The 23,322-nt window shown below is 39.5% G+C and overlaps 1 protein-coding gene across 2 annotated transcripts; it reads left to right on the top strand.

The window, feature by feature from the left end:
• The first annotated feature begins 206 nt into the window (after positions 1–206).
• On the top strand, positions 207–19,721 carry LOC127505161 (voltage-dependent calcium channel beta subunit-associated regulatory protein-like). 2 transcript variants are annotated; one of them, XM_051880511.1, is made up of 10 exons: positions 207–491; positions 4,025–4,087; positions 8,111–8,256; positions 8,617–8,678; positions 10,165–10,330; positions 10,523–10,694; positions 10,919–11,056; positions 12,731–12,917; positions 15,201–15,396; positions 16,655–19,721. In XM_051880511.1, the coding sequence occupies exons 2-10, from the start codon at positions 4,049–4,051 to the stop codon at positions 18,219–18,221; spliced, it is 2,673 nt and encodes an 890-aa protein (XP_051736471.1). In that variant the 5' UTR covers positions 207–491; positions 4,025–4,048; the 3' UTR covers positions 18,222–19,721. The 2 variants fall into 2 exon arrangements, with proteins under 2 accessions (XP_051736471.1, XP_051736478.1); XM_051880518.1 differs by lacking the exon at positions 8,111–8,256 and having other exon boundaries at positions 208–491.
• The last annotated feature ends 3,601 nt before the right edge of the window (positions 19,722–23,322 follow it).

The following is a 23,322-nucleotide window of genomic DNA, read 5'->3' as shown; positions in this document are numbered from 1 at the left end:
CATTCTCCAATAATCTTTGTTTTATTTACTACTTGAAGAGTGTGAGCTGTGTGAACGTGCATCAGTATGAAGTGCACGCGCACCTGCTGCAGTGAAACACCTCCCGCTGCTCGAGCTCTTATTCTCACTGTAGACACACACTTCTTCATCTGCAGTTCCCAAAATACATGATATTAATTAGCAAGTAAACGTGATTACTATAGTTGGATATTATTGAACACTACCGGTTTTGTGAATCAGTGCATTTCTGCAGTGCACAATGAAGCACCATCATCATCATCATCATCATCATCATCATCCTCTCTGACGCACATCGAGGAGGAATCCCACCGCTCGCATCATCACCGCCAGTGGGCGTGGCTTCATCTCCGGGCTTCATTCATAAACTCCGGCTGCCATTAGGATGAAATGTAACGCGCCTGCTGGAGCGTCGTGCCATTGGTGAGCGCTTATAACGCGTCCCTCGCGCGGACAGCATGCATTACAAATAGGTGAGTGATTCCCCCATTCACGCGCGCTGATGTTTAGCGACACATCTGGCACTCATCTGTCTGCCTGCATTTAACGCGTTTGATTTAAAATGCATTATTGCATTGAGGACGAAGCGCGTTCTGAATACGCGTCTCTGAGTTCCGCTAATAATCTAACTGTGTCTGTGATGATGGAAATGCGTGTTACGCGCGTCTCTCGTGATCATCGACTTTGAAGGAGCGTCATTTCACCGCCCTGCGCGGGACGCGTCGCGATGCATCAACATTTCAAAGCCACTCGATCAAAACAGCAATAGTGACGTAAGCGCCGAACAAACCTCGAGCTTTACCAGCCGCGCGCTGGATTAACTGTAAAACGCTCGTGCCTCAACGAGCAACAAAAGACTGTTGTGTGAGTTCCACACTGCAGAGGAATCATTCACCTCACACTGGCTTTATGTAATGCTCTCAATGCATTCACATGTACAGATCTCATGAAACCAGCTTACATCATCCAATCACACACGTCACAACTGATTTCATATGATTTCATTTAGCGGAGGATTTAATTATTATAACTGACTAGTGATAGACTTGTACATACTGGCCAATATTTGCATATTCTGAGGTTATTCAAAATGTAAAAAAAGTTTAAAAATATTAAATATTGTGCATAATTAATGTTTAGCATATATATATACATAAAGAGATGCACCGATATATCGGCCAATAATCGATATTGGCCGATAAAAGCAAATTTTCACACTATCAGCCAATAGTTTAAAAACAGCCAATAGTCAGGGCCGATATATCCTGTCAATCAAAAGAGGGCCGGAAAATGCACTGCATTTGTGCTTTGTGTATCGAAAATGCTAAGAAACCAGTTTGATGTTCAATATTAATAGTAATTATATGAATTAATAACATTCAGAAAGTTAGGAAATATTAATTTAATCTTCAGAATTTAGTTAATGTGTATTAATATTGATGTGACTAATGTGTTTGTTTATAACTGATAGCAGTTACTCTGAAACAAGTTTCTTAATCTTTCAAAATATAATAATTAAAAATATAATGATTAATGAAGAATTATAATGAAACTATCAATTTAAAAGAAGGTATAAAAGGCAGAACCCCCAAACTATCGGTATCTTTATCAGTATCGGCAGAATAATTAATCGGCTATCAGTATCGGTGGACAAATTTAGTATCGGTGCATCTCTAATATATATATATATATAAATAAAATGTAAATTCTGGTATTTTATCAGCTAATTTTTACTTATATAATAAATATATAAAATATAGGTCATCGTTGCGCTGGTCATGTGACATCCTGCTCTCCAGATTTCAGTCATTAATAAAGGCAGGCGGCTGCAGAAGTGCAGTGCTGTAGATTCTCAGTGTCCTACTTTTCTGCAGCTCTCAGCACTGCTTCACTAACCGCCACAGCATCCTCCATCAATCCCATAATGCCCCAGATGACATCAGTGGGCATCTCTTGCTCTCCTCCAGGAGAGTGTGTGTGTGTGTGTGTTGGAGCAGTAGTTTTCCTCATGAATACTCAATGTTCCGTCAGACGCTCAGTTTCCCAGCATCACACATGCACAGGAAACATTGGCTCGCTGTTTAATTGCGATTGTGTGTGCGGTTAGAGTTAAAGAGCTCTAATGAATGCAGAATGAAGTGGATGTTTGAGTGTTTTTATGGCTTCTAGTTCACTGGACGTGTGTGTGTGTGTGTTTGAGCAGCATCAGTCCTACCAGAACGTCACAGTCCAGTGCGTCTCGATCCGTTTCACTTCAAGACACACATCACATAACCTGCATTATACAAAAGTAATCAAAAATCACATTTATTAACATCAACATGAACTGCAGACATTCAACAATCTGTAAAAGTGTTAACATGACATAGAGACTGTGTAAGTGATTTAGCAGCCGAACACAGAATGTCACAATTAGCCAAATTACTAAGTGACGGATGAATGTGTGTCAATATACAGAAGAGTTTGATTCTACACACAGTCTATGAGAAGCATTTCTCATCCCTTTTAAAAGTTGATTAACTTATTAACTGTGCTGTGCTTAATTGAGTATATGGTTGTATTGTATGATTTACATTCAGCATTGTGTTTCTCTGCTGTCTGTGACCCATTAGAACACACACACACAGACACACACTAACTGACTGACTCACTCACTGATTCACTCACAGTCACACACTGACTGACTGACTCACTGATTCACTCACTCACTCACTGATTCACTCACTCACTGCCTGTCATTTTCTCTGTTCTTGCAGGCATCACACAGACGCTTCTCGATCACTGACTCACTCACTCACTGATTCATTCACTCACTCACCGACTCACGCACTCACTGATTCATTCACTCACTCACTCACTCACTCATTCACTCACTGACTCACTCACTGATTCATTCACTCACTCACTGACTCACTCATTCACTCACTCACTGATTCATTCACTCACTGATTCATTCACTCACTCACTCACTCACTGACACACACTGACTGACTGACTCACTGACTGATCCACTCACTCACTCATTGACTCACTGATTCACTCACTCAATCACTGATTCATTCACTCACTCACTGACTCACTGACTCACTGACTCATTCACTCACTCACTCACTCACTGATTCATTCACTCACTCACTGACTCACTGACTCATTCACTCACTCACTCACTCACTCACTGACTCACTCACTCACTCACTGATTCACTCACAGTGACACACTGACTGACTCACTGATTCACTCACTCACTGATTCACTCACTCACTGACTCACTGATTCACTCACACTAACAGACACACACTCACTCACTGACTGACTGACTCACTCACTGATTCACTCAATCACACACACACACACACACACACACACACACTCACTCACACACTCACTCACTCACTCACACAAACACACACACACACACACTCACTCACTCACTGATTCACTCACACACTCACACACACTCACTCACACACTCACTCACTCACACACACACACACACACACACACACACACACACACACACACTCACTCACTGATTCACTCACTCACTCACTCACTCACACACACACACACACACACACACACACACACAAACACTCACTCACTCACTGATTCACTCACTCACTCACTGATTCACTCACTCACTCACTCACACACACACACACACACACACAAACACTCACTCACTCACTGATTCACTCACTCACTCACTGATTCACTCACTCACTCACTCACACACACACACACACACACACTCACTCACTGATTCACTCACTCACACACTCACACACACACACACACACACACACAAACACTCACTCACTGATTCACTCACTCACTCACTGATTCACTCACTCACTCACTCACACACTCACACACACACACACACACACACACACACACACACACACACACACACACACACACTCACTGATTCACTCACTCATTCACTCACTCATTCACTCACTCACTCACTCACTGCCTGTCGTTTTCTCCTCTGTTCTTGCAGGCGTCACACACACGCTTCTGGATCATGAGTGATGAGTCTCCATTACAGACCCGTCTCACCACTGTGAGTACAACACTGCAAACACACTCCCAACAAACACGTGTCACACACACACATACTGGTTACCATTACCCATTCATTCCTATGTGCAAAATGGTGAGAAGTCCAATAAATGGTTGTTTTTAGAGAGAAAAAAAACAGTTCTGGTGCTTTTTTTTCAATTCAGGTAAACAGAAATACAATAAACAGAGCATAATATATGATAGCAGTTAAACTTTAATGATCAGAGGACATTGTTCAGATGTATTCAGTGTTATTTGATTTGCATGTCAAATGCAGGTGAGAAAATGTTCAAACTTTTTGGAAATGGGTCTTCATTTCCAATGAATGGCTAACTATTGGACAACATGGGAAACACACACAAAACCTGCAGAACATCATCATGAGAAACGGCTTCACTGCTGCCTGGAAAACTGCAGACTAAGTGTTTTTCTCTCTTTTGGCATTTCTTCTCTGAAAGTCCATCTTGCTGTTTGGAGACGCACTGAAAATCTGTGCGAGAATCTGTTTCATTCGCTGCGGACGAGAAAAACAAGAACAGCTTGAGTTATTGGGTGTGTTCAAAATCACGTCACCTGTACCACATACAAGAGGAACTCAGTATGCAGCATGTGTTCGTCCACAGCATCCCACCGTCAGCAAAACCTGGAACAATCTGGGGATGAGAAAACACTGGAAAAAGCATAGAAATTAATAAATCTTTAAAAATCATGGACATTTTTAGAATCAGTATAGCTCTTACTGTAAAAGCTAGAATAAGTGAAATACACTACCGTTGAAAAGTTTGGGGTCTTTTATGTCTCTTCTGCTCACCGAGGCTGCATTTATTTGATCAAAAATACAGTAAAAATAGTGAAATATTTTTATAATGTAAAAACTGTTTTCTGTGTGAATATATAGTAAAATGTAATTTATTCCTGTGATCAAAGCTGAATTACTCCAGTCTTCAGTGTCACATGATCCTTCAGAAATCATTCTAATATGATAATTTGCTGCTCAAGAAACATTTATGATCATTATCAATGTTGAAAACAGTCATATTTTTGTGAAAACTGACATTTTATTTTTCAAAAGAACGGCATTTATTTGAAATAGAATCTGTTGTAACATTATAAATGCCTTTACTGTCAGTTTTGATCAATTTAATGCATCCTTGCCAAATAAAATTAGAAAAAAAATCTTACTGACCCCGAACTTTTGAAAGGTATACAGTTAGTTCTGTTCTCGAATCTGATTGGCTGAGAGCCTTTTCCAGCCATGCAGTAGTCTAATATCACACGCAAACCGTTTCACAATTTGTATCACTCCGCTTGTTTCTGCCGGATCTACACTGGCAGCATTTCTCACAGCGAGCGTCAATGGAGGATCAAACCCACTGTAATTTTACAAATACTACTGTTTCTGGGTCACAGAATGTAGTTTTAAGAGTTTTTAGGCAAGAATGTAGTTGTTTAGACCTCAAATATGCGATGGATATATAGACATACAGCCTATTTGACAATTTATTTAGACGTTTTGGGAGATGCGAACTCCAGGCCGTCAGCGGCCGTTCAGCGCTCGTGTACCCGCCGAGAACAGCTTCATCTCAGCCAGTCCATCAGGAAGTTGCCGCTTATGTCGATAGTGGTTAAACATGAGATATAATTAGTTTTGGGTATATCAAAAGGGCAATCTTTGGTCTTATTAATCAATTACTTAGCCAAATTGATTTGATCTGGAACAAGGGCAAAGTTAAGTTTCATAACCTTATATTTTTATTTAACTTAATCCTGTACTAGAGCGCTGCTTTTGACTTGTTTGTTGTGTTTATTTCCTATTGTACAAACTTCTTATACGTTTCTAGTGGCTATTATTGTTCATTTAAATATTATTGTTCATAAATAATCTTTTATTTTATACAAATAATATGCCGTATTTGCGATTGTAATTTTGACGTGCCTATGGCCTAATCTCAGTCGTGATAGAGCTATATTGCACTCCTTCTCGTGATCTGAAGTCAGTTTGTATTTCACCTGCTCTTAAATGAGGAAGCACCTCAGGTGAGGGAGGGGCCACGGGGAGGCTGTTGCCATGGAGACACTGATCCAGGTTGCTCCCACTGGATGGAAAGATTGACCTCACATGAGGGAAACCCCTTGGAGGAGCTTGTTTTTGTCAGTTGTGCACACTAAACGTTCACATGCACATTAAAGAGAAAGATCGCTAATAATGTTTATTTTCTCCACAGAAAGTGAAATCAGATCCACACACACTCTCTCCTCAGTGAGCGCAGTGCATGCGTCGAGGCTCAAGGCCTTATTCTGTCTCTAATTTTAGCGCACTGTGTCCTGGTTTCGCATTCAGAGAGAGACAGGAATCGAGCTGAAGATCTTTCATCAGAGTTTTGATTATGAACAGTCTGTCAGCGCTTATTAATCAGTCATCTCTCACAGAGGTAATTGTATAATCCAGCGCTGCTGAGACACTCGATAACTCTCAAACGTCTGCAGTACAGGCTGTACATTCTGCAGACATATCGGACAGACGAATAATGTATATTTAATGAAGGATCTTACAGTATATCAGCGCTGCAGTGAGACAGAGAGCAGAAACACAAGTTTAAGGGATGGTTAAGATCATTCTGTTATCATTTACTCGTCCTCATGTCATTCAAACCTGTAGCACTTTCTTTCTGAAGGTATTTTGTTTCAAAGCAGCTTCACAGTAATTAACAGAAAAATATCAGAATCAATGATGCAAACTTCATCAGATATGAGACTAATTCAGATTCTGCTGTACAGCAGCTCTACAGAAGATGATAGAGTTATTATTCAGATCAATTCAGTTCAGTGATGATTCAATAAAGGTGCGAAGTTCGTCAATTACAAAAAACAAAAAAATCAGAAAAGCTATTGATTGATTGTTTAAACGCAGTTCTATTAATTGGTTTTGTTCTATTAAGATTTTTAAATATTAATCGGTTTTCTAAATATTAATCAGTTTTGTTCTAAATATGAATTGATTTTGTTCTAAATATTATTTGGTTTTGTTCTAAATATTAATCTGTTTTATTCTAAATATTAATCCGTTTTGTTCTAAATAACAATCGGTTTTGTTCTATTAAGAGGTTTAAATATTAATAGGATTTCTAAATATTATTCAGTTTTGTTTTAATTATTAATCGGTTTTGTTCTAAATATTAATCAGTTTTGTTCTAAATAATCGTTTTTGTTCTATTAAGTGATTTAAATATTAATTGTTTTTCTTCTAAATATTAATCGGTTTTGTTCTATTAAGAGATTTAAATATTAATCAGTTTTGTTTTAAATATTAATCAGTTTTGTTCTAAATATGAATTGGTTTTGTTCTATTAAGAGGTTTAAATATTAATCGGTTCTCTAAATATTAATCATTTTTGTTTTATTCATTAATCGGTTTTGTTCTAAATATCATTCAGTTTTGTTCTATTAAGAATTTTAAATATTAATCAGTTTTGTTCTAAATATTAAATGGTTTTATTCTAAACATTATTCAGTTTTGTTCTATTAAGAAGTTTAAATATTAATCTGTTTTCTAAATATTAACCATTTTTGTTTTATTTATTAATCGGTTTTGTTCTAAATATTAATCGGTTTTGTTTTATTAAGTGACTTAAATATTAATCTGTTTTGTTTAAGTAAGTGATTTAAATATTAATGGGTTTTGTTCTGTTAAGAGAATTAAATAATTGGATTTGTTCAAAGCGAGAGTAAGTGATTTCAATCTCAAATTACGTATGAAGCACAATTAAAAACAACAGCAGTTGACCATTGTGTTGTACAATGACTCACGTTACAAATACAATGAAAAGTGAGTGATGAAAGACAAAAAAAGCATGCTAACACACGGTTTCTTGTGTGTTCTGGGGGGTTTCTGTGATCTTCTGCCTCTTGACCAGTACACTGGAGGAAATGCACAGAAAGCAGAAAAATAAAAGTTTTCTGTGAAATGCACTGATGTGTGGAGCATGACACTGATCTCAGACTGACACGCGTGTGCATGTAACAGGACGTGCCTCTGGTGTCGGGTTCTCAGGAGAACTACGTCCTGCTGCTGGTGATGCTGTGTGTGTTCGCCGGCGGGACGCTGATCGTTCTGTCCGTCCTGCTGGTCTTCTGTCACCGCTGCTGTCGAGGAGAACGACGCTACTCCAGGTGAACATTCACACATGAAAACCTCCTCATTCATTCATACTCACCTGCGTCACGTCAGCGATCCGCCCAGTCCACACAGGAGCTGTTATTCCTGAAGAGCAGAAGATGATGCTGTTATTCAGTCAATATAAACATCTCTTCATGCACGAGGGTCCATCAGCACAGAATCCTCTAGAATGTCACTTTATTTACTGGAAAAACTGGACTAGACAAACATGTTCATTAGCACATGTAGTGTGTGTGTGTGTGTGTGTGTGTTTACAAACTCTGAACAAATCAGTAATCTCAGATGCTTGAGTTCAACAGATGAATGACGTTGAAATTCTCACATGATGTTGTTTGTGTTTGTTTCATGTTCAGAGCCAGTGATGACCTGGAAAAAACCAACACTACATACGTCGAGGAGAGTCAGCCGACACAAGGTGCCTGAACATGATTTAATAATGATTCACAAATAAATTAATATAGTCAAGGAAATAAGGAGATTTTGTTGGTCGGTTTTGTTCTATTAAGATATTTAAATAATAATTGGTTTTGTTCTATTAAGAGCTTTAAATATTTATCGGTTTTGTTTGATCAAGAGCTTTAAATATTTATCGGTTTTGTTTTATTAAGAGCTTTAAATATTTATCGGTTTTGTTTTATTAAGATTTTTAAATATTTATCGGTTTTGTTTTATTAAGATTTTTAAATATTTATCGGTTTTGTTCTATTAAGATTTTTAAATATTTATCGGTTTTGTTTTATTAAGAGCTTTAAATATTTATCGGTTTTGTTTTATTAAGAGCTTTAAATATTTATCGGTTTTGTTTTATTAAGATTTTTACATATTTATCGGTTTTGTTTTATTAAGAGCTTTAAATATTTATCGGTTTTGTTCTATTAAGATTTTTAAATATTTATCGGTTTTGTTTTATTAAGAGCTTTAAATATTTATCGGTTTTGTTTTATTAAGAGCTTTAAATATTTATCGGTTTTGTTCTATTAAGATTTTTAAATATTTATCAGTTTTGTTTTATTAAGAGCTTTAAATATTTATCGGTTTTGTTTTATTAAGAGCTTTAAATATTTATCGGTTTTGTTTTATTAAGATTTTTACATATTTATCGGTTTTGTTTTATTAAGAGCTTTAAATATTTATCGGTTTTGTTCTATTAAGATTTTTAAATATTTATCGGTTTTGTTTTATTAAGAGCTTTAAATATTTATCAGTTTTGTTCTATTAAGAGCTTTAAATATTTATCGGTTTTGTTTTATTAAGAGCTTTAAATATTTATCGGTTTTGTTCTTTTAAGAGCTTTAAATATTTATCGGTTTTGTTCTATTAAGATTTTTAAATATTTATCGGTTTTGTTCTATTAAGAGCTTTAAATATTTATCGGTTTTGTTTTATTAAGAGCTTTAAATATTTATCGGTTTTGTTCTATTAAGATTTTTAAATATTTATCGGTTTTGTTTTATTAAGAGCTTTAAATATTTATCGGTTTTGTTTTATTAAGAGCTTTAAATATTTATCGGTTTTGTTTTATTAAGAGCTTTAAATATTTATCGGTTTTGTTTTATTAAGAGCTTTAAACATTTATTGGTTTTGTTCTATTAAAAGATTTAAATATTAATCTTTTTTTCTATTAAGAGACTTAAATAATACCTAGTTTTGTTCTATTAATTTAAATGTCGGTTGGTTTTGTTTTAAGTGAGAGTAAACAATTCTCAGAAAGCATCAATGAAGATACGATCGAGTGTCTTAAGTAAAAAATAGTGAATTTCAAAGAGTCTGATATAAATGTAACATTTATCAAAAATAATTAGCAGTCATTTAAGAGACAATGTTAATAAAGCTCTTATGATCATCTTCCCTCCTGAAAAGACAAACAGATCTGCATTATTGAGGTTTTTTATCTTCTTCAGACATCACCATCAGACTCGAGAGCGGCGAGTCGATGTCCACTTCCAGTTGTCATGGCGATACGGACGTGGATCATTTCCTGTCTGCGTCGTGCACCGGACGACGGGTCTCTTTCAACGAAGCTGCCATCTATGAGCAGAGCGCCAAAGACCAGGAGAAAGGTCGAAGGTCAGACACACTGTTATGAAGGTCAAGGGTCAGATTTCCAAAGCACTGCTGAGCATCTGTCATGTGTGTCTGTATTCAGCTGATGGTGATCACATGACCAGTCGAGTTCATGTTTTAGTTTAGAACTATAAAGAACAGAAAGGTATGGAATGAAGAGGAGCTCAATACTGATCCGTTCTCTCTCTCTCTCAGGTACACGCTCACAGAAGGAGACTTCCATCACCTGAAGAAAGCTCGTCTGACACACCTGCACATCCAGCCGCCGGCGCTGAAGATCCTCACCATCATGGAATGTGATTCACCGGAGAACAGCGTCACGGTCACCGAACAGCCCTCACAACACCCGTCCCTCTCCATATTCCAGGTGACACACGTCAGTCTGAAGAGCATCAGCAGCATTTATACACTAATGTTGAAAATGCACTAGAATGCACTAATTTGTCCAAAGGTTTCTTCATCACACTGGCTATATTCTGGAGTCTGATGCACATGATGCCTTAAAATTCAGCCTATGTAGTCAGTGCACTAAGTTGAGGAGCAGAGCAAATAAATGTGTGTGTGTGTGTGTGTGTGTGTGTGTGTGTGTAGCCCACTGAGGGCCCCATGCCAGAGGCTCCAGGATTGTGGAGCAGTCAAAGCCCCAGCTGTGCTCTGCCCGGAGACACACTCAACTTCACCCTGAACACCAGCGCCGAACACACCGGCAAACCTGCCCGATCACAAACCGTGAGTCGTCAGTCACTGCTATCATCACTGCTAACAAGCAGCCTTGTTTTGCCCTCCAGGTGGGCGTTTCTATAAGGGTGTGACGTCATGTGAAAACTACAGATTTTAAATTCAACCCATATTATGCTCATTACCAAGTTCATTATTTTATTTTTGAGGACTGCTAGAATACATTTACACTAAAGTTACAAAAAAATCTGAACGTTCTATTTTAGTTCCTCTCTCTTTAAAAGTGAAGCTTTTTTAAGATTTGTACGATTTATTATGTTAAAATGCATTCTCTTAACCCAGTTTATTGTTCGTTGACTACTATTAGTATGCCATTTATGGGTTTATATCCCCGAAAGTGTAAACATTGAGCCTCTCAGGTACCATCAGAACATTGAGAGCGTCTGCTCAGATCTGCTCATGATCAATCACATTCAGCTCAGCCTATAGTGAGAGTTGGGGGTGTGGCTACTGTAGCAGGCTGAGAGTTGGGGCGTGGCCACTGTAACAGACTGAGAGTTGGGGCGTGGCTACTGTAGCAGGCTGAGAGTTGGGGCGTGGCCACTGTAACAGGCTGAGAGTTGGGGCGTGGCTACAGTAGAAGGCTGAGCGTTAGGGGCGTGGCCACTGTACCAGGCTGAGAGTTGGGGCGTGGCAACAGTAGAAGGCTGAGAGTTAGGGGCGTGGCCATTGTAACAGGCTGAGAGTTGGGGCATGGCTACTGTAACAGGCTGAGAGTTGGGGCGTGGCTACTGTAACAGGCTGAGAGTTGGGGCGTGGCCACTGTAACAGGCTGAGAGTTGGGGCGTGGCTACTGTAGCAGGCTGAGAGTTGGGGCGTGGCCACTGTAGAAGGCGGAGAGTTAGGGGCGTGGCCACTGTAACAGACTGAGAGTTGGGGCGTGGCTACTGTAACAGGCTGAGAGTTGGGGCGTGGCCACTGTAACAGGCTGAGAGTTGGGGCGTGGCTACTGTAAAAGGCTGAGAGTTAGGGGCGTGGCCACTGTAACAGGCTGAGAGTTGGGGCGTGGCTACTGTAGCAGGCTGAGAGTTAGGGGCGTGGCCACTGTAACAGGCTGAGAGTTGGGGCGTGGCTACTGTAACAGGCAGAGAGTTGGGGCGTGGCTACTGTAGAAGGCTGAGAGTAAGGGGCGTGGCCACTGTAACAGGCTGAAAGTTGGGGGCATTGCCACTTTAACAGGCTGAAAGTTTGGGGTGTGGCTACTGTTGCAAGCTGGGAGTTGGGGCGTAGCTACTGTAACAGGCTGAGAGTTGGGGCGTGGCTACTGTAACAGGCTGAGAGTTGGGGCGTGGCTACTGTAACAGGCTGAGAGTTGGGGCGTGGCTACTGTAGCATGCTGAGGGTTGGGGGCGGGGCTACTGTAGCAGGCCGAGACAGAGGGTGTTCAGCTGCTGTGGGACCGTGACTGATGTGTTACATGCTATAATTCATCTTTGGTTACAGAAGTGCAAGCCGAAATTCAGTTAGACCTTCAAACAGGTAACATCAAAGTGAACAGGTGCATTGAGATGCTTCATCCCACAGCTACATGCTATGCATCCCATCTCACAGCCTTTTAAATTCATTCACCGAGCGTGTGTTTTTATTTAAGGCCTTTTTTAAAATGATTATCATTATTATTTGTTATATTTTGTATTCATTGTTATGTATTCGCTTTATTTTCAGATTGAGGTGATGAGCAGAAGCCTGCTGATGGACAGAGATTCCACTTCCTGTCCAGCTCAGGGCACCATGCTCCACTTCCTCTCTAAGCTCAGACGCCACGCAAGCCTGGAGGGAGCGGGTCCGTTCTTCAGCGTCAAGAAATGGAGACTCGACACCATCCAGAGAGCAGCGAGTCTTGACATGAGAGGTGACGACCTGAAACACACACATATATACATAAAAAATCATATTCTTCCTCAGTATTTTTGTCTTGTTTTCCAACATAATTATCTAAACATCCTTAAAACAAGATATATTCACTTGAGAAGCAAAATGACAAGAATTGACGTCTTGATTTCTGAGAAATCTCACCGAAGTTTATACACAAAAACATCACAAATTAAATACAATTATTTTGGTTTGTAAGTAATTATCTCTTTTTTTAAACAGATGTTCAGATAATTGTGTTGGAAAACAAGACAAAAATACAGAGTAAGAAAAATATGTTTTTACAGTGTAACAAATAAACTGTCCATATGTGTTGGTGACATTTCTGCAGTTCAGTTAAAGGTGCAGTAAGTGATATTTGAACTACGCTATTGGACATTGTTGATATTTGAAATCAACCCAAACAAACACACCCCTCTCTTCATTGCTTCGCCTCCAAAACTCACGCTCCAATTCTAACCACCCTGCTTTGAATGGGTCTCGAACCACTGCCCGATTGCCGGTGGCATGCGAGGTGAATGCACTACCAATGATGCTAAACACCTCATTCTCTAGCGGCCGACAGTGCGCAGTCGTTTAACTGCAGAACTCTCACTATCTGGCCGCTGTTACACACGCAATACAAGTGGATGTCTGTTTACCACAGCTGACGCACAACAAAATGCTTCACGAAAAATAAAGTGCAGTTAATGAACGAACGACAAGGAAGCACAAAAAATGAACATACAGTACACACGAGTAAATACAAAGTGTTTGTTGTTAGTCGCAAACAGCACAGCAGCTCCAGACAATCAAAACCCAGTGTACTCACATGAGAAGAGGGATCAAAGCAGTTTTCAGGCCTTCCCTCTTAGCTCTCTCCAGCGCTGGAAAGCTTTTCTAATATTAACGCGGTCCTAAAGCGCTTGCCCAGGTATAAACCTTCATTCCAGTGATATTCTTTTGAGCTGTTTTGTATTGTGTCCCATTTCTCGTTCTGCAGTTTTTTTTCTTATTTTTAAATCTCCCTCTTGCTTGTTCTCTCTCCTCGACCGTCATACGCCCCCTGATGCTGATTGGTTACACCTTTGTTATTGGACTTGGCCCGACTAACTTCCAAACAGTGGATTTGAAATTTCACTGAGTCCCCCTTTAATTCATAAATAATAAATCAATTAATAAATAATTAAGTAATAATTTAATTATTAAATAATTAATTCATAATAAGCATATAATAATTAATAAACAAATAAACAAACTGAATAAACTGAATATGTCCAAACTTCAACAATGATAATTCCACATATGAGCTGCAATATTGTTCAGAAATCGCACAATCCAAAGGCAGTCTCCCTAAACAATGTTTTACACCCAGAGAGCTTTTATTCAGCTCTAAATGAGCCTGGAGAAGAGGAATCAATACCGGATCAATACGGGTAGTAGCTCAGTCTAGTTAAAGTCATGTGACTGTTGTGAGATCGGATTGGCTCACAGACTTCAACCAAGAGTGCAGGACAAAATCTGCTTCCTGATAAATGAATTATAAAATAATCGCATTATTCTTCACCTGATGTGAAAGGTCAGTCTGTACGGCTGCTCATTTCCTGCTAATGAGCAATAGATTGCATTACATGCGGTCATTAGTGAGGCCGAGGAGCTTCTTCACCTCTCCGTTTCAAAAGCTGCTGATCTGCTGACATGAAGGCTGTTCCTGAAGAACAAGATCCGTTAAAACAATCATCATATTTCAAAATGCACTGATAAAATAGTTCCCAATTAAACACACCTGAAACAACTAATCAAGGTCTTCAAGATTACTAGATACATTCAGGCAAGCGTGTTTGGGCTGGTTGGAGCTAAACTCTATAAGACATTGGCCCACCAAGAGCATGATTTGAACATCCCTGGCCTAATTCAGGGGTGTCCAATCCCAATACTAGACAAAAAAATAAATAATGAAATTACTAAGACATAAACTAAAATGAAAACTGAAAATATAAAAATAAAAGGTAAATACTATAATTGTATATAAATTATACTAAAATAACACTGTCACAGTATCACATGATAACCTTATATTTTATTGTGAGTGTTATTTCTGTGATGCCTCAGATGCAGCTTATGTAGTGTTTCAAATAAGATTTCTTCGTAGTTATGATGCTGTCTTAGAAGGTTTTGGAACAGAGCTTGTGTTTCTTTTCAGTCTATGACTGAGTTAGTCAATGAGGGTCATCTGTGAATATTCTTACCTGGCTATTCCTGTTCTTTTCTTGAATTCTTTTAGTTTCTCCACGGAGACGTGCATTTCAGAGGCAGCGGGCAGCCAGTGAGACGCTGGATCAGGGAGAAGAAAACTTACAGGGTGGAGTCGGTGACTTTCTGTTGCGAAAACCTCCCACTCAGGCACAGATGGAACCGCCTAGACGCCTCTCGGCTGGTTCTTTGGCCACTACTGCAGGAGCTCCTCCTGCCCTCAGCAGGTACAGCCATGGCACCTCAGGAACTCCTGGAATACCCTAGAAATTAGGGCAGGGTGTCCAATCCTGCAGGTTGGAGCAAAACTCTAGCATCAGGATTGGACACCCCTGAATTAGGGCAGAGATGTCCAATCCTGCTTTTGGTGAGCCAATATCCTATAGATTTTTAGCTCCAACCTGCCCAAACACACTAGCCTGAATGTTTCTAGTAATCCTGAAGACCTTGATTAGCTGTTTCAGGTGTGTTTAATTGGGTTTGGAGCTAAAATGTGCAGGACAGTGGGCCTCCAGGATCAGGATTGGACCCCCCTAAATTAGGCCAGGATTGTCCAATTCTGCTCCTGGAGGGCCAATGTCCTATAGAGTTTAACTCCAACCTGTTAAAACACACTTGCCTGAATGTTTCTAGTAATCCTGAGGACCTTGATTAGATGGTTCAGGTGTGTTTAATTAGGGTTGGAGCTAAACTGTGCAGGATAGTGGACCTCCAGGATCAAGACTGGACTCCCCTGAATTAGGGCAGGGTTGTAAAAACCTGCTCCTGGAGGGCCAATGTCCTATAGAGTTTAGTTCCAACCTGCCCAAACACACTTGCCTGAATGTATCCAGTAATCCTGAAGACCTTGATTAGATGGTTCAGGTGTGTTTAATTGGGGTTGGAGCTAAACTGTGCAGGATAGTGAACCTCCAGGATCAGGACTGGACTCCTCTAAATTAGGGCAGGGTTATAAAAACCTGCTCCTGGAAGGCCAATGTCCCACAGAGTTTAGCTCCAACCTGCCCAAACACACTTGCCTGAAATTTTCTAGTAATTCTGAAAACCTTGACTATATGGTTCAGGTTTGTTTAATTAGGGTTGGAGCTAAATATATTGACCCTCTAGGAGCAGGGTTGGACTCTCCTGAATTAGGGGATCTTAAGGCACCTTACCATTCAATTTTAGGAATCACAGTCCAATTCCAAAACAGTCCTCCATGCATCTCAAATTTTCAGCAACTGCATATGGAGGCAAATCTTTGGAAAATTGAAATGGCTTGTTGCTAATTTCTTTTAAAGATTCTGTAAAATACTGATTATTAATTTGTCAGGAACAATCTAGAATCTAACAATCTAGAACATCTGTGATTCCATTTTCCCCACCACCTCTATTAGAAATATAGCACATTTTCATTTACCTTAAAATAACAATGTTTACCTTTCTGAATGGAGAGTGTGTTGGCGACTGACATCATGCTTTGGGCTCTGTTTCCTGTCTGTGCAGGTTAGAGGTAGAGGCTGTAATGGAGCTCAAATACAACACAGATGCAGTGATGAAAGACACAACTACAGCTTTCCCCTCATCCCAGGGACCTCTGGATGGTGAAGAGGATGGACAGGAGATGATGGCAGGAGCATCAGGAGGCGGTGGTGAAGAGTTTGGTCCGGCGAGTCATCAGGAGAGTCTAGAGCAGCCCAGCCTGTACCGTGACATCTGGAGCTTGAGAGCGTCACTGGAGCAGTACGCCTCGTCCGACCTGAGCAGCAACGACAGAGACTCCACTCGCAGCGATGCGGACAGCGTTTGCTCGGCAGGAGCATCAAGAGCGGGCGTCCCCAACTACCAGTCGCAAGACATCGATGACGACATGGACGGGGATGGTGAGCTGCCGTATGACGATGTGGTCAGGGATGCCGGGCAGAGGAGAAACGGACGAGACAGTGTAGACTCTGAGAGAGGCAGCGACGGAGAGACAAACAACCGGAAGCTTCTGCAAATGGACAGCGGCTACGCCTCTATCGAGGCTCCTTGCAAGGCTCCAGAGGAATTCAGACTGTTCGGAAGTAGCTCCACAAAGACTGCTTCAGAACGCCGCCGCTTTTTCACCAATTCTGGCCGTAAAGGCACGGTTTGCGAGAGTTTTGAGGCACGGCTGTTTAAAGAGGAGCTGGAAGATGAGGCGTCGGAGAGCAGTATAAGTTTGGAGGCAGAGGCTTCCCAAGAACCACAACCTGCGACCAAACCCAGACCGCGCTTCCGCCGCCGAGACTACAGCATCGATGAGAAGACGGAGGCGCTGTTCAACGAATTCCTACGCCATGATCCCCAGTTCGACCAGCAGGGTTCACCCTCATTGCGTCACCGCCACCGTTCCCGTATCCATCTCCGGAAGCAGTGGCAGCGCAGCAAACAGTACAGCGACCCCGGTACCGCTAGATACTCACCATCCCTAGAGCGACAGCGCTGCTACCCACTACGCCGAGGTGACAGCGCCAACTACCCCTTGGACACACGCTACCATAGTACCTTGCCTCGCATCGCTAGCGCAGCGGATGAGGAGGGCAGCGAGGGAGCCGCAGGTACAGAATCACCCGAGCCGGAAACAGCCGGTCCGGAGCAGGAGGGTGCTGGTCCGCCCTCGGCTGCAGAAAGTTCTGGACCAGACTTGGAGGAAAATGCAAACAACAGCAGCAACAACACAAGCCGACATTTCTTTTCATCGCAATCGCAGGACAACTGTGCCAGGGATTGTGATATACTGGAGAACTTTGGGACAACTGCTCATCCCGCCGATTCACATAAACATTCACAGATGGAGGTCGTGGACCTCGGTGGGTCGATGACCACATTTAGCTCTCATTTGCATTCACACACAGACACACTCATGCCAGACCCTACTGATCTGGATCAGGATTCAGACTATATGCGTCACACCTATTCTGACATAAGTCCGTCAGACAAACTGGCGTCCATGCTGGACGATCGGCTCTACTCTAACCTGAGGACTCAAAGAGGAAGTCAAGAGTGTGTCGTGACCGTAAGCCGCACCTCGCCAGATCTAGAAGAATAAAGGGCTGGTTACACCAAGAATGATAACTATAACCATAAAGTTTTAATAATCATTCTAACTCTAAGAGAATAGCAAAATCACAACACAACTGTAACGATAACGACACAGAGGAACAATATTGTTGGAATTTATTCCATTTGACTTTAAAGAGCTCGAGCATTTAAAGCGGAACACAACAAAACTGCAGCATGCACTTATATTAAACAGAATGTCTGCTGGTGTGGATGCTAATATAGTTATTGTTATAGTTATCGTTCTTGTACAGAATAGTTTGGGTAATGTTTTCAGATCTGTTTTTTGAATGACACTAACTCCGTTTCCACCGACAGGGTGCTGGTGCTGTGCTACTAATGTCTTCATCACTTAAAAACGACAACAACTCAATCTAGCAACACTGACGACAAACAAAACTAATCACGCCCATTATAATTCGTCCGGATGCTTTTTTTTTGCCATCCAAAAAACCCCCAAAACATTTTACTTATAAATATCCAAAGTGATAATTTATTATTAGGAATTTTATTTGTTTAAACAACATATAATCAACATATAATATAATAATGATGTTAAAAGATGTGTCAAAAAGAATAGTGATAGTTTGTGGATAGGTTGTGAAGTAACGCTCATTTGGTACCAGTTCTGAATGAGTTCTGTAGATCCGGTGGGCGAGCACCAGCACCGGTCCTGTGGAAGGAGAATAGAAAACATTAGAGAAATGACTATAACTCTACTTCAGTAGAACATGAAACAAGATGAATACAAGCATGACATATGCTGGGAACAGTAGCAATAAATAGGTGAGGCGTGTAATTTTTGTACGTTAAAATACCTTCTCGTAACCTAGTTTAAACTGTAGAGTCGAGTATAACCCTGGTACACTGACCAATGGAAAACAGTCATTATTTTTGCAACTCTGTTTAGTGACAGAAATTGCACACTTCACCTTAAAAAAAATATAAGAGTTTGAACAGTACGAATGCATCCATACTGACCCAGGGTGAAACGCTAGAAAACCTCATTTAGCAGCATTCATCTTCTAAGGGACTATAGATACACTGATCTGCGGTCAAATGAACTTTCACTGTGAAATAAGCAGCAGCCGTTTGGTGCTTTGAGTCACGTTTCAGAAATCAGCACTGATCATTTCTAATTAAACCGATCTAGATCACACTTTCTGTGATGTGCTTCGAACCATGAAGGTTGAGATCATCGAATAAACTCCTATCATCACCTATGCTTATATATCCCACAATGCACTATTCAGAACATCCTCTTTACTAAAACATTAATGCTAAGAATATCAGCCTCAATATCTCAGTTTTCATATCATACATGACACATTTATGACCGTAGTTGTACTATGACATTCAGATCATGTTCAGCATTGGAGAATGCAGGGTAGGTTGTAGAAAATTGTATATACATGTACATGTACATCACTCTGAATGGCCATTTTTGAATGATAATTCCTTTGCAATAAAGGTAATTTTGTTGGTTTTATGCAAAAATCATGTTTATTGGGGGGAACTGAAAAAAAAAAAATCTAGGTTGACTGATTTAAATCACAAAGCAAATGAGACGTACACATGTATGTTGAATTAAATGATCATTTTTTGACTCATAATTCACTCAAAATATTTAGAAAAATCTGGAATTCTGTCATCATTTACTCAAAACTGAGCTACAAAAATGATTTTCTGTGGAACTGAACTCTTGGTATTGGCGGTATAAAGGGGTCGTTGCCATGGAAACAGCCGTGTATCCGGTCAGAGGTCACACGCCAGAGATGAACCGCCACAGCTCTGCTGATTCTTGCCTTTTCCTCTCACAATAATAATAGCAGATTCTTTGAATTAATCGTGTAAAGAAAGAGTTTCCTGCAGCTCTAAAAATAATGAAGAGGTTTCCACCAGCCTCAGCCATCCATGACATCACTTCCTGTTGATTGAATCGCTCAAAAACTGAGTTTGATTTCACCACTAACACAAAACAATAATGAAAGCCAATTTTTGCATCGAGACATGTTTAATTGACATTTTGCTCATTAAATGTCATTACCGCAATGCAGGGTTATTATCGTTACCTAAAACTAAAACATTTCTGTTAACTGAAATAAAGCTGAAATAAAATAAAATATAGATATTAGTTGAAAAACTTCAAGCAAAAAATCTGAAATGTTAACTGAAATAAGTTGAAGTTGAAGCACTAAAATTATTAACTGGAAATAAATAAATTAATAAAACTAAAATAAAGTAAAATAGTATCTTTCTTTTGATATATTGTGTGTTCAGATATTCATTCCACAAAATATTCAGGGGGCCGTGAAAGTTTTGTGAAAATGATCAAAAATGCTGCAACTTGACAACTTTTTTCAAAAAACGCTGGCGGGGAAAGAGTTGATGTGAATTATGTAAATAAAATGTCTGTATGCATACAGTAATGACAATCTGGGGCAGTGGCATTTGCCCCCACGTTCCCATTTCTCTCGCCCCCCAGAACGTGATTTCTACCAAGGGGGACTACCCCAGGGTAATGTGTCTAAATGTCATGAAAATAATGCAAATTATAGGAGCTAAAATGTGTTCCTAAAAGATGTTGAGCGGAGGATCTTGATCTTCAGATGATCTGATGAGAGTCATTCTGAGATGAAAACAGATGAAGAAATTCTCACCAAAGCCAAACCGCTAAAGGACATCAGTGTGAGCCGAAGATCAAACAAACATCTTCACTTAGATCTGCTGGGACTAAATGTGGTTTTATTTTGAAAGGGTTTTAAAGTTTTTAGATTAAAAAAACCCTATATATATATATATATATATATATATATATATATACATATATACAGTTGCAAGAAAAAGTATGTGAACCACTTTTAACAAAATAAGGGAGATAATACAAAATGCATGTTATTCTTTATTTAATACTGTCCTGAGTAAGATATTTTACATAAAAGATGTTTACATATAATCCATAAGACAAAAAAATAGTTGAATTTATTAAAATAACCCCATTCATAAGTATGTGAACCCTTGATTCTTAATACTGTGTGTGGTTACCTGGATGATCTACGACTGTTTGTTTGTTGTGTGATGGTTGTTCATGAGTCTCTTGTTTGTCCTGAGCAGTTAAACTGAGCTCTGTTCTTCAGAAAAATCCTCCAGGTCCCAAAAATTCTTCAGTTTTCAAGGATTTTTTGCATATTTGAACCCTTTCCTGCAGTGACTGAATGATTTTGAGATCCATCTTTTCACACTGAGGACAACTGAGGGACTCAAACACAACTATTAAAAAAGGTTCAAATATTCACTGATGCTCCAGAAGGAAACACGATGCATTAAGAGTCGGGGGGTGAAAACTTTCAATTTGAAGATCAAGGAATATTGTATTTAATTTGTCTTCTGGGAAACATGTAAGTATCTTCTGTTGCTTCTGAAGCGCAGTACTAAATGAAATAAATTGATATTTAAATGAAATAAGAAAAATTTGTACATTTTCATCCTGTTTCATCCCGACTCTTAATGCATTGTGTTTCCATCAGTGAATGTTTGAACCTTTTTTAATAGTTGTGTTTGAGTCCCTCAGTTGTCCTCAGTGTGAAAAGACGGATCTCAAAATCATTCAGTCGCTGCTGGAAAGGGTTCAAATATGCAAAAAATCCTTGAAAACTGAAGAATCTGCAGGACCTGGAGGATTTTTCTGAAGAACAGAGCTCAGTTTAACTGCTCAGGACAAACAAGAGACTCATGAACAACCATCACACAACAAACAAACAGTCATAGATCATCTGGTAACCACACACAGTATTAAGAATCAATGGTTCACAAACTTATGAACTGGGTCATTTTAATAAATTCAGCTATTTTTTTTGTCTTGTTGATTATATGTAAACATCTTTTATGTAAAATATCTTACTCAGGACAGTACTAAATAAAAAATAACATGCATTTTGTATTATCTCCCTTATTTTGTTAAAATTATTCACATTTTCACAGATTCTGCAAGTGGTTCACATACTTATTCTTGCAACTGTATATACAGTGTATATACATTGAAAATGTATTTCTACACCCACTGTAAATGTTTCTCTTTGTGAGGTTTGGTTAGGGGTGGCTAAAATGCAATTTTACACATAACTGCCAGCCTGCATGGAGAGCTTCTTGAGACTCCAGAGACTCCGGCAGCTTCAAATACCCGTTTGCTGCTCAACACTGGTTTTTTATAGCTGCCCTTTTAATCTTTCTTCCTCCCCATATTGCATGAGAACAGTGACTTGCTTAATAATGTGGAACAACCTCTAAGTAGGGTTTCCATTTACCTAAGTAGACCTGGCAAATTATTTTGTCTGAGATTGATACCAGTTATCTAAAAAAACATGGATAAACAAACAAACACTTTCTTAGAAAAACTAAAATCTGAATGTTTATTGTACTGAAATCCTACTGATATGTCACTTGCATAATAATTTGGAACAGAGTGTATAAGAAAGAAAAATAATTTTTAAGCTGTTTAAACTAGATGTGTCAAAGCGAACGTTCTTCCATTTGTCCTGTTGTCGACAGACTCAAGCGTGTGTCAGAAACTGAACACACATCTGTATACTGTATCAGTGTAGACAGCATCAGTCATTATAATGACTTCTATTTGCTTTTGACGCGACGCTCACATCCAGTGTAGGCAAATGTCAGCCGTTAAGTGACTGAACGCCAGGGGGTGGAGCCTATTGCACCAGTGGGCGGGGTTGATGTCTTGCTCTGGAAGCAGTCATTTGCCCATGTGACATCACAGATCCCACAATATCAAAAAGAAGCTGTTTTTGGAGCTTGATTAAATAAATGCTTTGTTTATAATGAGGAGGACGTTTTAAGCTCTGAAACTTGCAGGAATGTTTTAATGGTACAAAGACCTCTAATATGTCAGAAGATCAAGGTAAATTATTTCTCATGTCATGACCCTTTTAAAAAAAATTATAAAAATGACAAAAAATAGCTAAAAACGAATTAGAAACGTTAATACAAACTATAATAGTATCTGAATAATGTGATGTAACGGTTTACCAGCAATTATACAACCACGGCTCATCCAATCAGAATCCAGAGTCACA

Source organism: Ctenopharyngodon idella, chromosome 2 (assembly GCF_019924925.1).
Source record: "Ctenopharyngodon idella isolate HZGC_01 chromosome 2, HZGC01, whole genome shotgun sequence".
NCBI lineage: Eukaryota > Metazoa > Chordata > Actinopteri > Cypriniformes > Xenocyprididae > Ctenopharyngodon > Ctenopharyngodon idella.
This window is presented reverse-complemented; position numbering and strand designations above follow the sequence as displayed.